Source organism: Thalassophryne amazonica, chromosome 6, assembly GCF_902500255.1.
Source record: "Thalassophryne amazonica chromosome 6, fThaAma1.1, whole genome shotgun sequence".
NCBI lineage: Eukaryota > Metazoa > Chordata > Actinopteri > Batrachoidiformes > Batrachoididae > Thalassophryne > Thalassophryne amazonica.
Window position 1 is genome coordinate 79,127,171 of NC_047108.1, and position 17,546 is coordinate 79,144,716.

A 17,546-nucleotide genomic window follows, 5' to 3' on the forward strand; every position below is an offset into this window, starting at 1 on the left:
CCTCCCACATCCAAAGACATGCAGGTTAGGTGATTGGAAACTTTAAATTGTCCGTAGGTGTGCGTGTGGGTGTAAATGTGTTTGTTTGTCTGTATGTGGTGCTGTGACAGACTGGAGTACAATCCAGTGTGTACCCCCGCCTCACGCCCTGCTGGAATAGGCTCCAGCTCCCCCCATCCCCCGTGGCTCTTAATTGAGTAAGTTGTTGAAGTGTGTGTGTGTGTGTGTGTGTGTGTAATGCCGCGTTCACACCAGACGACATGCGAGCGACGGCCGCAACAGGCTGCCATGTAATCCCTATGGAAGGACGTGTTGTGGCGCCACAAAAGTTCAAGCAACGCAATGTGACGCGATGGACACGAATGAAGCAATGCAAATGAAGCGATTTTGAGCGATTGGCACGTTTGTGGCGCGATATCGCATTGCGTTACCCTCCTCCCCAAGTTGAAAAATCTGAACTTTTTCATCTTGTTGTGTCACGATGACCAATCAGGGACTGCATAGGTAGTGATGTGGAGATGTCTGGAGTTTATACTTGATGTGGACATGTCGTGTCTCTTACAGCCAGCCTGTGAGCAGGACTTACGTCCCTTTTGTCCTTTATTTCACAATTATGACAGAGTTTGAGGGGAGAGCGAGCAGCAGCACCACAGCAGCGGCAGCAGCCAGTTGTTTTTTCACGTGCACGCACGAAGAATCATCCGTGAAGATTATTCTATTTATTAACTACTAGGGCTGCAACAACGAATCGATAAAATCGATAAAATTTGATGACAACAGGTGTTGGCAACGCATTGCGTCATCGATTGGTTGTGTCGAGCGATTATGGTGTCAGAAGCTACTGGCCGCTTCTGACACCAGTAGCGACCAGTGCACAGAGCAGATCAGACGCTGTTTCATAGAAGAACTACACACTTAGAATATGGCAGAAGCAAGTAGACAGAAGAAAGTCAAGACTTCAAAAGTGTGGGAGCACTTTACGTTAAACAACGCAAAGACATTTGTTAACTGCAACATTTGCAAGTCGGACCTCGCATGGCACGGGAGTACGATGGTAATGATGCAGCATCTCAAACGAAAGCATATCGGAGTCATCAACGAGGAAGGGGAGAGCTCAGTGTCTGGGCAAGTTAACAAATGTTTGTTTATTTTTTGTGTAAGCAGTCATAACGTCTCAGTATGACAAGCCAGGCAGTGACATGAAGCCTGATGGTTAGATCTAGTCAGGCTCAGAGCAATGAGGCGAGGGGCAGAGCGTGAGAGAAAAAGAAAAAGAAAGAACAGTAACAGCACCGACAGTTTTTTATTAATGTTGTCAAAGTCTCTCAAATGCTGTCCCTTTGCATTCAGGGCAACCACGTGGGAGAAGCGGAGAAAGAGAAAGAAACCGTAAACAATTCCACACGCTTCTTTGCAGTGCATTGCGCATGCACACCTCTGCCTTAACCACCTCAACCCTGATGGCGCCCCGTTGGGTTATAATGTGATTTTTCATCTGACGGGCGGTTCTCTGCGGTTGGCAACATAGCCTCGAGGAGAAGAGCCAGTCAGAGCCAGGAGCATGTTGACATGCTAACATTTTTGCATTGCAATGCAATCTTTCTGAAGTGTGTGAGTGAAAGAGAGTAAAAATATGTGGGATGAGTCACATGTGTCATTGTGAAATGACCACATAGTTTACAAGTTATACAGAGAATGTTGCAGATATAATGAGTCAGGCTACAGTTTTTGGTTTAGGTTTTATGGTTAATTGGTTATGCTAATTGCTCATATGCAGCAACAAAAATACCTCTTTTTTCACCATATATTTTATAACATTATGTTTCAATGTTGTTTTATGGCAACTCAGCACTTTGATAAAGCAATGTCATTTGAAATAATTATTTTTGTTCTTTATTATAAACTGTTTTATTCTTTATTATTTTATATTTCAACAGCCAAGGGACATTTGACAATTTTTTGATTTTCAAGTATTTTAAGTTTTCAAATAATGTTCTGTTGTTAAATAAAATGATGGAAGGAGAGAAAAATTGTTTCTCTGACACATTTTAAAAAAATTCTCCGCTAATCCGATTAATCGATTAATTGTGTCGAAACCCCATCAGATTCATCGATGATCCAAATAATCGTTTGTTGCAGCCCTATTAACTACACAGATGTATAATGTATAATAAAACAAATGGTGACTGGTTTATAACACAATTATGACAGAGTTTGAGGGGAGAGCGAGCAGCAGCGGCAGCAGCCAGTTTTTTTTTTCATGTGCGCGCGTGAACGAATTGTCCATGAGATAATTTTATTAATTATACAGATGTATAATAAAACAAATGGTGACTGGTTTATAACACAATTATGACAGAGTTGGAGAGGAGAGCGAGGAACTGCAGCGGCTGCCAGTTTGTTTGGGGTTTTTTTTATTGTTCACATGTGCGCGCGCGAACGGGACAGGAGGTCCTCAAACTGGGTCTTGGAGAGGTGGAAGTACCGCTGAAAGCGGCTGTCATCCAGACGCAGCTCCTGCACCAAATAATGAAACTCCCCGAATTGGGAACGTCTCATGAGGATGTTGTGAACCCAGGGATGGCGCCGTTTGTCAGCTTTCCACAACAAAAAGAGCACAGCAACTCGCTCCGCATGATCAAGGTTTGCCATGTTGACTTGACGGCAAGCAGAATGGAAGCTCCTCCTATTTGATGATGCATTGGGGCAAATTTTTGCAGCGAAAGCAGAGCGACACACCAAGCGACGGTGGCGCGTCCATCACTAGGCAAGAGACGTGAATTTGTGGCGTCTCGTGTCGTGCGATGTGAACGCGGCATAATATTGCACATGAATGGGAGCCAGAATAAAACAGGAATACTGACACTGTATTTGTAAAGCTTTGTATTTATAAATTTGATACTTTTTTGTATGTGTGCTGCAATACATGTGCATTAAAGTCTATAAACTGTGTTTTACTCATGCGCGTGTGTTCAAAAGCAGTAATACCGTATTCACTCATTAGAGCACCGAGGGTTGATTTCATCACAAATAAAAAATAAATCTCAAATAACTCACGTGTTTGTGTCCTTTTCTCATTCATTAAATGTCTTCCTTGTAATTTAATTTCATTTTGGGTGGGTACTTAATGAACTTTCTTCATAAACCAGGTGGGCTAATGCTTGACCGTGGGCCCTCTAAGGGACGAAGGTCAGGGCCGGTTTGATTTACTGCCCATTAAAGATGCATGAGAGGACCACTTCTCTGCTTTCTCTTTTGTATTATTAATATCCATGATCAAAACACAGTGTGTCATCATAGTGTTTAGTTGAACTGACCCGTGTTGGTACAAGGGTGCAACACTTGGGGATGTTGCTACATTACTATACAACAACAAATTCTCTGACAATTTTGTCAAAAATTAATGAACTGCAAACCAGCAAGAATGTTTTTTCTTTGGCCACTATTGTACAAACATTGTAGGTGTTGATTAGGCCTGTGGCAGTGCATCGACGTAATCCGTTATGCAAATATGTAGATTTATGTAATATGCATCAAGGCATCATAGTATGGCCGTGTGTAGTCAGAACATGGACTCTGAAGCAGCTGAAGCGGAGGAACCTTGCCCATGCACTTCTGTAGTATAGGGGTATTTTAAGGATAGACCAAACAACATGGTGCTCTGCAAACTCTGCAAATTAAAAGTGGCTTATCACAGCAGTACTGCTGCGATGCTGAAGCACTCTATAGTGTAAGCATCCCTGTGGGATTTCTCAAGATGGCAATGGGAGCAAAACAGCAGCATCCTGTTTACTTTTTTGTCCCCATGTAAAATGTAATATTATACCGCTTCCAGTGATTCATATTTCAGTACAGCCCACGTCAGTGACGCATTTATTTTTAAAAGCATGGTCTGTGCATGTGAGTTTACTACCACCGTTAGCAGGAGAAAATATGAGAAGCTAATTACAAAAAGTTGACATTTTATATGAATTAGTGTAAGATTCCATGGATGGGATATTTGCAGCATAGCAATGCTGCCATGATAATTTTAATTCCTTACAGAGTGTTTTATGAGATGCACAATCAAACAAATGTAAAATTGACAAAATATTAAAGGCAGTCTGACGTGAGGGTGTAACATTGAAGGTACATAAAAAAAAAAAAGAGAACAACACAGAGTTAGTAACTTTATTCAATATGAATGAGAAGATGTAATCCAATTCATAAGCATTTAATGAAAAAAGAAAGTTTACATTTACACTGTCACATGGTTAGAGAGAGGATAAACTCCCGTGCATGACTGCAGCTCTCTGCCTCTCTCAATTAATGCTACTGTATGTACCGTACTTTCCGGAGTATAAGTTGCGTTTTTTTTTACTAGTTTGAGAGGTCCTGCGACTTCTAGTCCGGTGCGACTTACAGTAGTGTTCAGAATAATAGTAGTGCTATGTGACTAAAAAGATTAATCCAGGTTTTGAGTATATTTCTTATTGTTACATGGGAAACAAGGTACCAGTAGATTCAGTAGATTCTCACAAATCCAACAAGACCAAGCATTCATGATATGCACACTCTTAAGGCTATGGAATTTGGCTATTATTAAAAAAGTAGAAAAGGGGGTGTTCACAATAATAGTAGTGTGGCATTCAGTCAGTGAGTTTGTCAATTTTGTGGAACAAACAGGTGTGAATCAGGTGTCCCCTATTCAAGGATGAAGCCAGCACCTGTTGAACATGCTTTTCTCTTTGAAAGCCTGAGGAAAACAGGACGTTCAAGACATTGTTCAGAAGAACAGCGTAGTTTGATTAAAAAGTTGATTAGGGAGGGGAAAACTTATACGGAGGTGCAAAAAAATTATAGGCTGTTCATCTACAATGATCTCCAGTGCTTTAAAATGGACAAAAAAAACAGAGACGCGTGGAAGAAAATGGAAAACAACCATCAAAATGGATAGAAGAATAACCAGAATGGCAAAGGCTCACCCATTGATCAGCTCCAGGATGATCAAAGACAGTCTGGAGTTACCTGTAAGTGCTGTGACACTTAGAAGACACCTGTGTGAAGCTAATTTATTTGCAAGAATCCCCCGCAAAGTCCCTCTGTTAAATAAAAGACATGTGCAGAAGAAGTTACAATTTGCCAAAAAACACATCAACTGGCCTAAAGAGAAATGGAGGAATATTTTGTGGACTGATGAGAGTAAAATTGTTCTTTTTTGGGTCCAAGGGCCGCAGACAGTTTGTGAGACGACCCCCAAACTCTGAATTCAAGCCACAGTTCACAGTGAAGACAGTGAAGCATGGAGGTGCAAGCATCATGATATGGGCATGTATCTCCTACTATGGTGTTGGGCCTATATATTGCATACCAGGTATCATGGATCAGTTTGGATATGTCAGAATACTTGAAGAGGTTATGTTGCCTTATGCTGACGAGGACATGCCCTTCAAATGGGTGCTTCAACAAGACAATGACCCCAAGCACACTAGTAAATGAGCAAAATCTTGGTTCCAAACCAACAAAATGAATGCCTCCCAGATGTGAAGAAATCATGAAAAACTGTGGTTATACAACTAAATACTAGTTTAGTGATTCACAGGATTGCTAAAAAAGCAGTTTGAACATAATAGTTTTGAGTTTGTAGCGTCAACAGCAGATGGTACTATTATTGTGAACACCCCCTTTTTCTACTTTTTTTTTACCAATAGCCCAATTTCATAGCCTTAAGAGTGTGCATATCATGAATGCTTGGTCTTGTTGGATTTGTGAGAATCTACTGCATCTACTGATACCTTGTTTCCCATGTAACAATAAGAAATATACTCAAAACCTGGATTAATCTTTTTAGTCACATAACACTACTATTATTCTGAACACTACTGTATATGTGGAAAAAACAAAATCATGATTCACGACCATGAGCTTTCTTTACAGTTGAAATGAGAGAGACACCATTAAACTGCCTTTTCATTTTAAAAAATAAGAGAGGTGGAAACTTCCAAGCAGTACTTAATTACTTTCAGCACGCATTTAAAACTGAGTCACGTCATAAAGTTACTGTTTTGAGCTTTTCCTCATGTCGGCTCCAGTTAAAATATAATTAGAAGTCATGCTCACTTCAAGCAAATAAATATGAATAATATATTTATCAAACAGCAAGGAGTGCCTCATGACACAAAGAACTGCACTGTAAAAATGCACAGGAACTCTGTGTGCATGCGAGCGCAGTTACAGCGCAGATGAACAGATGTTCATGTCTGTGTGTGTTTTGTTACGGCACAAACGAAAATACATTCATTTCCACAGCAAGAAAGAAAGAAAAACATTCTTTGTTCTGAAGATATACCAGAATATGCTCATAGGGCATGAGGTGGGGTATCCCCTGGACAGGACGCCACTCTGTCGCAGGGCCACATATAGACAAACAAACACATTGACACCCAAACACAAACCTATGCACTATTTAAAGTTTCCAATCCACCTTCTAATTAGTGCTAACAGAGCTAACTGTACTAGCATACAAATTAAGTAATACTGACTCTTCCCTCAATTGAAATGCTGGAGCACAGACTGATGGGATTGTTCCTTTGTACAGTTAAGCACATAGCAAGCCATAATATTTGTAAGAAAATCCTCAGAAAGAACAGACACAAGTCAAGTCCACAGAAGGTAGCAAACACTGCTAGCAGGGCCCTGGAGTCTGGATTCCTTTTGGCACTCTCACCAGAGCACAGCTGTCTCTTAGGGTGAATACCCCTAATTGTTCATAACGTAATGTTGTGAACAGTTAAGGGTAACTTAAATATCTTAAAGTGAAGAGTTATATGAATAGTAGCTGCTTGTACAGTTGTCATGAATAAGAAAAAAAAAAACATAGAAACCAAAAAAAAAAAAATTTGTACCTGGCTATAAGCATGTATTTCTGCTATAAAGTTGGTGATTGTAACATGGACTCGCGACCATTCAGGGAACTGCAACATTTCGCACTTCCGTGTTGGCTTCACTTTACAGCACTGGACTTTTTGGTTTGATCTTTTACAGCTCTAACTATAACTCTGACCAACTCTGAAGTAAATTTGATGACTATCTCAAATTGGTTATACGTATGTACACTCAACAAAAATATAAACGCAACACTTTTGGTTTTGCTCCCATTTTGTATGAGATGAACTCAAAGATCTAAAACTTTTTCCATATACACAATATCACCATTTCCCTCAAATATTGTTCACAAACCAGTCTAAATCTGTAATAGTGAGCACTTCTCCTTTGCTGAGATAATCCATCCCACCTCACAGGTGTGCCATACCAAGATGCTGATTAGACACCATGATTAGTGCACAGGTGTGCCTTAGACTGCCCACAATAAAAGGCCACTCTGAAATGTGCAGTTTTATCACACAGCACAATGCCACAGATGTCGCAAGATTTGAGAGAGCGTGCAATTGGCATGCTGACAGCAGGAATGTCAACCAGAGCTGTTGCTCGTGTGTTGAATGTTCATGTCTCTACCATAAGCCGTCTCCAAAGTCGTTTCAGAGAATTTGGCAGTACATCCAACCAGCCTCACAACCGCAGACCACGTGTAACCACACCAGCCCAGGACCTCCACATCCAGCATGTTCACCTCCAAGATCGTCTGAGACCAGCCACTCGGACAGCTGCTGGAACAATCAGTTTGCATAACCAAAGAATTTCTGCAAAACTCTCAGAAACCGTCTCTGGGAAGCTCATCTGCATGCTCGTCGTCCTCATTGGGGTCTTGACCTGACTCCAGTTCGTCGTCGTAATCAACTTGAGTGGGCAAATGCTCACATTCGCTGGCGTTTGGCACATTGGAGAGGTGTTCTCTTCACGGATGATGCGAAGGAGATGTGTTGCACTGCATGAGGCAAATGGTGGTCACACCAGATACTGACTGGTACCCCCCCCAATAAAACAAAACTGCACCTTTCAGAGTGGCCTTTTATTGTGGGCAGTCTAAGGCACACCTGTGCACTAATCATGGTGTCTAATCAGCATCTTGGTATGGCACACCTGTGAGGTGGGATGGATTATCTTAGCAAAGGAGAAGTGCTCACTATCACAGATTTCGACTGGTTTGTGAACAATATTTGAGGGAAATGGTGATATTGTGTATGTGGAAAAAGTTTTAGATCTTTGAGTTCATCTCATACAAAATGGGAGCAAAACCAAAAGTGTTGCGTTTATATTTTTGTTGAGTATAATTCTAAGGTCATTTTCAAGTGCACTTTCTGATGCAGTTTTTTTTTTTTCTTTGTCCAACTTCATTTTTTTGGTGATGCAGGAAGGCCACTATTCCAGTTTATATGCATGAAAATAAACATTTATTTCCCAAGTACTGTCTTCATAGAAAACTATATTTACATAATAGTATATATAATGGTCCAAGTTTAAGGACTACTTATATAAAGTTTATTTGTGTTCGGACTTGGCATTACTTCTTACAAACTATAGAAAGGCTTGTTTCGCAGCAAACAAAAACAAATTACCTGCACTTTTTAACTCATGAATAAAAAATGAACACTATTAGAAATAAAGGTTGCATTTCCAACTTAAGCTGTGCTGTTTCAGCTCTTGGATTTTATCGCATTTATATTGTTTCTTTTCTGAACTTCATACAAGATCACTTTTGACTTCCAAATATTGCAGACTAAATTGAGTTAAATGACTTTTGTGGAGTGTCTCTGCTGTTGAGTGTGTCCTCCTTTCTTAAGGTTAATAGCTTCTGTCCTCAGTGAATGGCTCAGTAGTTTACTGTGTCAGTCACTGACAGGAGTCTCCTCTTTGGATGGGACAGATTGTGCAGGACAAGTTCTTTGGTACTGAGGGATACGTGGTCCGAAAAATAATACATGTCCGTCATCAAACTTATAAATGGACAAAGGTTGACCGGGTTGAACGTCCGTAGCTGAGTGTGAATTGGAGAAGCCTGTGTGAAATGAATGGCTTCTGTTTCACTGTGCCTGACATTAGCAGGGATTAAAGTTCTCCATCACTACGACGGATTTCCGTCAATTGGTCTGCCAAAAGGCAGGTTTCTTGCTGACACTGTTCTGAAGCAGAATCAAGGCTGCATGCAATACATAAATTTACCGCTTTCAAAACATTCAAAAATAGATTTTTAGTATAACGTCTCTCTTTTTATTTTTTTTCTCCTGGCAGAGTCGTGTTCTTTCTGCAGGAGGAAGGGGAGAGGGCGATGTGCTTGAGTGAGGATGTCTCTCAGCACACAGCGAGGAAACGACAGAATTTTACAAACATATTTTTAAATGTTCTTTTCTTTCAAAGTCTGCTCTGAGTGTCTCTGTGAGTGTCCTTGCTGTGGTTCAACTAAAAAGACAACTTCAGACCCGCGACGCATAACAACAAACACTAAAGTTTTTTTGTTGTTGTTGGTTATTTTTCTAAAATGTCTTTCTGAGGATGACAGGACATAAATGCGCAAGTAAAACCTTCTTACCTCTCAATCAGGTCACGCTTTCCACGTATAAATACACAAATTCTTGATTGTTCCTGCTGAGACTACAAACAAGAGCACATCCAGATGGAAAGAGGATGTTGTGGGGGGCAGAGGGGTGCCCTCCACAACATCCCTTGAATAAAGGTCCAGTTTTGATGACATTTTTCATACTACTACTTATAATAATGATAATTTTAACAACTAAAATGTTTAAATCAGTACTACTCTGGGCCTAAGTTTTAGTATAGTTCTGGACTAAGTTTAATTGATGAACCATATAAAAATAAGTTTAGTTAATTTAACATTTAGTCAGCACGGTGGCTTAATGGTTAGCACTGTTGCCTCACAGCGAGAAGGTTGTGGGTTCAATTCCCGTGGCCTTTCTGTGTGGAGTTTGCATGTTCTCCCCGTGTGTGCGTGGGTTTCCTCCAGGTGCTCTGGTTTCCTCCCGCATCCAAAGACATGCGGGTGGATTGGAGTCTTTAAATTGTCCGTAGGTGTGTGTGTGGGTGTGTCTGTGCTTGTTTGTCTGTATGTGGCCCTGCGACAGAATAGCGTCCTGTCCTGGGTGTACCCCACCTCGCGCTCTATGACTGCTGGGACAGGCTCCAGCCCCCCACGACCCTTAATTGGACTAAGCGGTAGAAGATGAATGAATGAATTTAACATTTGTGCATGACTAAAGTGGGATGAGAAAAAAAAAAATCTTTTTTAAATGTAATGTCTAAGTTCAGTATTACAGGGTGTGTGTGGAATTCTAGGTCAGTTAGGAAAAGGGAAGCCAAAAACATGAAACTATTACAGCGCTTCTGATTAGTAACTTGTAGGTTGTGATATCAATTTTGGATAAAATGTACAAAGAAAATACAAATACACATTAAGCAGTACAACAACTAAATTGAAGGGAATCGGGTTTAGAAAAACCGTCCAGAATGCATACCTGGACATCAATAACCCAAATTTTCTAGGGGCCTTGAGTGGCACCCATACCCCCTGCTGTCAAAAAGTCCACTTTCACCAAAAACACACCCCTCCCCCTATTTCAGATCCTGGCTACAGGCCTAACATTGAGATTTTAATTGGTATTGAATTAACTAAAAGCTCTAGAAAAGCTATCCCCTTAAAGTGGATTTATCCTGAAGTTTCAGTCAGAAGATTTTTTGTTTTGTTTTGTTTTTATTGATCTATTTATTGCTTTAATCCCTGCATTAGGGACTGCATCAAGATTTTAATAAAGTGGAACAAGGAATGTTAATGTTTTTGTTCTCCCTGTCATCCATTGTAGGTATGGAGACATGGTTCCGAAGACAATTGCGGGGAAGATCTTTGGTTCAATCTGCTCCCTGAGTGGGGTTCTGGTAATCGCCCTCCCTGTCCCTGTCATTGTGTCCAACTTTAGTCGCATCTATCATCAGAACCAGAGAGCAGACAAACGGCGGGCACAGAAAATGCAGGTAAACATAGTTTTTTATCCTATAAACTGCACCTCAGAGGTGTGAACTCTCAGAGCTGCAGCTCAGATATCTCTGTTACCCAGAGAAGAGAATCCACAGGTTTCAGATCCTCACTGAGACTAATGGTGTTGATGACACTTTGATTTGTTGTCACAATGACAGTGCATACAAACAGCAGCAGGAGTGTACACATGAATAGTGACATATAGACAGCATAAGAAATATTAATATGTGTTATTCTTCTATCTCAATGGCTGAGATCTGCCATCAATATGCACATTAACCCACTAACCCATTCTGTTCGTCTGAGGCTCTGATTTCCATTTTGGTGTTCTTTATTCAGTTATTCCAGCAATACAAGCAATGAGCTGTATTGTCTGTTCCATCAGTATTGTTCTGGGCTTTTGGTTGTGTGTTGTTAGAATGTCTGGAGATGGATAGATGACCACCCCACAGAGTCTGTTCTGCTGGAGGTTTCTTCTGTAGGGATTTTGTAGGCTTGATTGTGGGGTTGGCAAGGTTGAGACTGTAATCATGTAACACTATGAGGCGACTTATAATATTATAATGGAGGCGATGACTAGATTTTTTGGTACTAGGTCACCTCAGGGGATTCTTAGCTATCTCTGTAATGACTTTGTGTCAGATGAATGGTTCTCAGTCTCCTCTACCAGGGTATGTAGTTTTTTTGCATGTGTGGTATGAGACCATGAAGATTGAATTTACCGTCACTGGATTAGGACTGGGAACAGGAGATGGTTGGGGGCCATGACCTGCAATGAATTAATGTAGAATCTGGAGGACTTGTAATCATCACTGGGTTTTGTTGGTTTTTTAACTTTTTGATTGACCGTAATGATCCCACTACATGAATCTGTGATCTTTACTGCTTGATTATTTGGACTGTTTTGGTCGTTATGACCACAAGAATTTATAAGTACCTGGACACTTACTTCCACCATCTCTGGCTTTCGTGTTCTACAATTCCTTGTTGTGCTTTATATATTTGATTTATTCTTTCATTAATTATGCCTCGCGGCACTTCTGGGTTGTCCGTCCGTCCATCCATCGGTTCGTCTGTCCGTCTGTCTGTCCGTCCGTCTGTCCGGCCGCAATTCATTCGCCGCAACGTAGCTCGGCACCTATTGCTCACAGAAACTTCATACTTGGTGGGTACATGCTTTGGAGGAGTACTTTGCATGTGTTCGAAGGCCCATGACCTTGACCTACTTTTCAAGGTCACCAGTGGTCACAACTGTCAAATCCTTTGCCGCAAAGTAGCCCGGCACCTATTGCTCGCAGAAACTTCATATTTGGTGGGTACATGCCTTAGAGGAGTACTTCGCATGGGTTCGAAGGCCAGTGACCTTGGCCTACTTTTCAAGGTCACCAATGGTCACAACTGTCAAATTGTTTGCCACAACGTAGCTCGGCACCTTTTGCTCGTAGAAACTTCATACTTGGTGGGTACATGCCTTGGAGGAGTACTTCGCATGAGTTCGAAGGCCGGTGACCTTGACCTCTATTTCAAGGTCACCAGTGGTTGCATTTGTTTAGAAGGCTGGTGACCGTGACCGACTTTTTATGGTCACTGTTTGTCACACCCTCTAAATAAATATTATGCCAATCTCCAATTTTTTCATTATATGGATCAGTTTACATCAAACACATCAAATCAAATCAATTTTATTTATATAGCGCCAAATCACAACAAACAGTTGCCCCAAGGCGCTTTATATTGTAAGGCAAAGCCATACAATAATTACGCAAAACCCCAATGGTGACAGTGGGAAGGAAAACTCCCTTTTAACAGGAAGAAACCTCCAGCAGAACCAGGCTCAGGGAGGAGCAGTCTTCTGCTGGGACTGGTTGGGGCTGAGGGGAGAGAATCAGGAAAAAGACATGCTGTGGAAGAGAGCAGAGATCAATCACTAATGATTAAATGCAGAGTGGTGCATACAGAGCAAAAAGAGAAAGAAACACTCAGTGCATCATGGGAATCCCCCAGCAGTCTAAGTCTATAGCAGCATAACTAAGGGATGGTTCAGGGTCACCTGATCCAGCCCTAACTATAAGCTTTAGCAAAAAGGAAAGTTTTAAGCCTAATCTTAAAAGTAGAGAGGGTGTCTGTCTCCCTGATCCGAATTGGGAGCTGGTTCCACAGGAGAGGAGCCTGAAAGCTGAAGGCTCTGCCTCCCATTCTACTTTTACAAACCCTAGGAACTACAAGTAAGCCTGCAGTTTGAGAGCGAAGCGCTCTATTGGGGTGATATGGTACTATGAGGTCCCTAAGATAAGATGGGACCTGATTATTCAAAACCTTATAAGTAAGAAGAAGAATTTTAAATTCTATTCTAGAATTAACAGGAAGCCAATGAAGAGAGGCCAGTATGGGTGAGATATGCTCTGTCCTTCTAGTCCCTGTCAGTACTCTAGCTGCAGCATTTTGAATTAACTGAAGGCTTTTCAGGGAACTTTTAGGACAACCTGATAATAATGAATTACAATAGTCCAGCCTAGAGGAAATAAATGCATGAATTAGTTTTTCAGCATCACTCTGAGACAAGACCTTTCTAATTTTAGAGATATTGCGCAAATGCAAAAAAGCAGTCCTACATATTTGTTTAATATGCGCTTTGAATGACATATCCTGATCAAAAATGACTCCAAGATTTCACACACATAAGGCTTCAACCAAATACCCACCCCATACAAGTACATATTACGGCACTTTGCATGGAAAATAATGCCCGTGTGCATCACGAAATGCACGTGGGGCATTTCGTGATGAATGTCTCTAGTTTATTTTTTTATTGGCACTGTGGCAATGGCAGATGGTCATCATCTGAGTCTGGTCTGCTTGAGGTCTCTTTTCACAATCAAAAAACACCCAACTGAGTTTTTTTCTTACCACTGTTGCTATGCACTTGCTCAGGAGGGTGGCTAAGGTGATACTTTACCCTTTCGAAGCACCTTGGGTCAACTTGTGTTGTGACTTGGTGCTGTATAAATAATTTAATTGAATGAAATTGAACAGTTACTGAGGAGACTAAAATAAGGAGTATAACTGGGGTCCTCGGTTTTGAGGACCCCAGTGGCTGCAGAAGGCCAAATGGATGCCCATGGTTTACCTGGTTGCAGCAGATAAATGGTTACTTTCAAGAGGTGGGAATGGACTGCCTGGTTGATTGCCATCAGGGTGTGATGGATAAAGTGACATGTGTGGTTGACATGACCTGATGTATAGTTTTGTATTTCATAAATAAACTTGAATTAAAGTCTGACATGATAGATGTCTTCCTTCACATATGTGCCTGTGTGCAAGTGAAGATATACAGCACCAGTTTTATCAATGAAATTCAGTTAACATAAATAATTGTATGATGCCCTCTGTCTTTTCACCCTTTTATTAGAAAATTAGAAATTAGAAAATGACTAAAAATATCTAGGCTGTGGACATTAACATATTTTAAAAATCTTCCAAATGCGGCCAAAATCAGGCTTTATTGAGAACACATCCTGACCCACATGGAGCGGAAGGATGAGTGAGTGTGAGGAGTCAGAATTGCCACAAATACACAGCAGCTAATTAAGAGTTAACAGGAACATATTGGAATGATTTACTGTATTTGTTCTGGTTTAAAGGTCTCGGGAGTTGCTTTTCTTAAAGTCACTTTTCTGAGCTCCTTGAAGTGGTTTGGTTCATTAAATCACCTGGATCTAGGGCACTTACTGCTGCATTGTTTTTTGAGCAATGTATTAACCACACATAACTTGTTTATGACAGGTGCAGTACTCGTAGGAAACAAAGTATCAGGCTTTTTGAAACTGAATGTAAAGTAAATTTGAAGAAAGATCTAGTTGGATCCAGGGTGATAGATAGGGCTTTCAGATTTTTAAAAGTGGTCAAGAAGATCATCTTCTCTTTTTATTCAAGGTATGGTTGGAGATCCTAGAAAAACTAGTAACAGGAAGCAAAATTTTGAAAATACAGAGTCAAATCGTCCAATGCCCCTTCCTTCAGACCTCCTTTGAAAGCCATGCTTCCAAAGCACAAGAACATGTATTGCCTGCTTACAGGTACAAATAACTAGATATGTTCTTCCCATAACTACAAAATACGAAAATAACCTACATCAAGTACTGATTCCATTCAATTTACCAACATAGTACCAGCATGATTAGCTTACCTGTCCAGTAGAAATACAGCCACCATGACGTCACTTGGCACATTTATGGTTCTTAAGCTGTCCTCACCTTTGAAAAGCAACACCAATGAGATGGCATATTAGAAGAAACTGGAGCATCAAGTCCGAAACACACGATGCTTCACTTTTGTATATTGAGTGACAATTGACCAGTAATAATGAACATAGTGGTCTGCAGTGAATAAATCTAAAGCGTAAATCCCATAGAAATACCCGATGGAAAGTCATGCACTTCAAAAGAAGACAGTTTTGAGATGTTAACAGATACATTTTATTTTTGTGGAAAACTGGTAATAACTGCGGGAGATCTGTGGAATAGTGTGGAAATAACCAAAGTAGTACCGCGTAGACTGTATGAAGGAGTATTCTGCAGCGCAAAGCACTTGTGTTTTATCCATACTTGGGTAAATAAGTTTTTTCGGTTTCTCCATTTTTCATTTGGGTGACCATAGCAGATACCCGCATGCTGATTTGGCAGAGGTTCTCCTCTTTCTGACGCAACTGGACATTACCTGCAGAATGGGTAGGGGTGGTCTTGAACTGGCAACCTTCCACTCTTGAAACAAACACATTAATCACTTGGCCACCACACTACTGCCTCTTATCCGTACTCGGTAATTCAGTAATAATAGTAGGAAACACAAAACTCAGCCACATGGGGTGTGCAGCCAGTACATTCTGAGTGCTGGTCCCAAGCCCGGATAAATGAGGAGGGTTGCGTCAGGAAGGGCATCCGGCGTAAAACAAGCCAACCCAACTATGCAGACTCAGAATCGAATTCCCATACCGGATCGGTCGCAGCCCAGGTTAACAACGTCCGCCACCGGTGCTATTGCCCAACGGGGTGCCGGTGGAAATTGGGCTACTGCTGGGCGAAGATGACGAAGAAGAGGAGGAAAACGTTGCCACGAACAGGGGGAGAAGAAGAAAACTAGAAGGGTGGAAATGAGAGTGGGGACTTTGAATGTTGGTAGTATGACTGGTAAAGGGAGAGAGCTGGCTGATATGATGGAGAGGAGAAAGGTAGACATATTGTGTGTGAAAGAGACCAAGTGGAAGGGACGTAAGAGCAGGAGCATCGGCAGTGGGTACAAGTTGTTGTACCATGGTGAGGACAGGAAGAGAAATGGTGTTGGGGTAATTTTAAAGGAAGAGTATGTTAAAAGTGTGTTGGAGGTTAAGCGAGTGTCTGACAGGGTGATGAGTGTGAAGTTGGAAATTGAAGGGGTGATGATGAATATCATCAGTGCACATGCCCCACAGGTTGGTTGTGAGATGAAGGAGAAAGAAGATTTCTGGAGTGTGTTAGATGAGGTGGTGGAGAGTGTGCCCAAGCATGAAAGAGTAGTGATAGGAGCAGACTTCAATGGGCATGTTGGTGAAGGGAACAGAGGTGATGAGGAAGTAATGGGTAGATATGGTATCAAAGATAGGAATGGGGAAGGACAGATGGTAGTTGATTTTGCAAAAAGGATGGAAATGGCTGTGGTGAATACCTACTTTAAGAAAAGGGAGGAGCACAGGGTAACATATAAGAGTGGAGGAAGGTGCACACAGGTGGACTACATTCTTTATAGGAGATGCAAGCTAAAAGAAATCACAGACTGTAAGGTGGTAGCAGGAGAGAGTGTCACTAGACAGCATAGGATGGTTGTTTGTAGGATGACTTTAGAGGTAAAGAAGAAGAAGAGAGTGAGAGCTCAACAAAGGATCAGATGGTGGAAGCTGAAGGAGGAAGACTGTTGTGTGAAATTTAGCGAGCAGGTGAGAGAAGCACTAGTTGGAGGGGAAGCAATTTTGGACAACTGGAAAAGTACTGCAGATGTGGTGAGGGAGACAGCTAGGGCAGTACTGGGTATGACATCTGGACAGTGGAAGGAAGACAAGGAGACTTGGTGGTGGAATGAAGAGGTCCAGGAAAGCATAAGGAGAAAGAGGTTGGCAAAAAAGTTTTGGGATAGTCGGAGAGATGAAGAAAGTAGACAGGAGTACAAGGAGATACGGCATAAGGCGAGAAGAGAAGTGGCAAAAGCAAAGGAAAAGGCATATTGCGAGCTGTACAAGAAGTTGAATAGTAAGGAAGGAGAAAAGGACTTGTACCGATTGGCCAGACAAAGGGACAGAGCTGGAAAGGATGTGCAGCAGGTTAGGGTGGTAAAAGATGCACATGGTAATGTGCTGACAAGTGAGGAGTGTGTGCTGAGAAGGTGGAGGGAATATTTTGAAGAGTTGATGAATAAAGAAAATGAGTGAGAGAAAAGGCTGGATGATGTGGTGAGAGTAAATCAGGAAGTAAAAGAGATTAGCAAGGAAAAAGTGAGGGCTGCTATGAAGAGGATGAAGAGTGGAAAGGCAGTTGGTCCAGATGACATTCCAATGGAGGCATGGAAATGTCTAGGAGAGATGGCAGTAGAGTTT

The 17,546-nt window shown here is 41.4% G+C and overlaps 1 protein-coding gene across 2 annotated transcripts in view; it reads left to right on the top strand.

The window, feature by feature from the left end:
• kcnd3 (potassium voltage-gated channel, Shal-related subfamily, member 3) overlaps positions 1–17,546 on the top strand; it is a 486,339-nt gene that overhangs the window by 354,416 nt on the left and 114,377 nt on the right. For both annotated transcript variants that reach the window (XM_034172565.1, XM_034172564.1), the window contains exon 3: positions 10,752–10,920. In XM_034172565.1, coding sequence (XP_034028456.1) covers positions 10,752–10,920 — 169 coding nt within the window. The remainder of the gene's footprint in view (positions 1–10,751; positions 10,921–17,546) is intronic.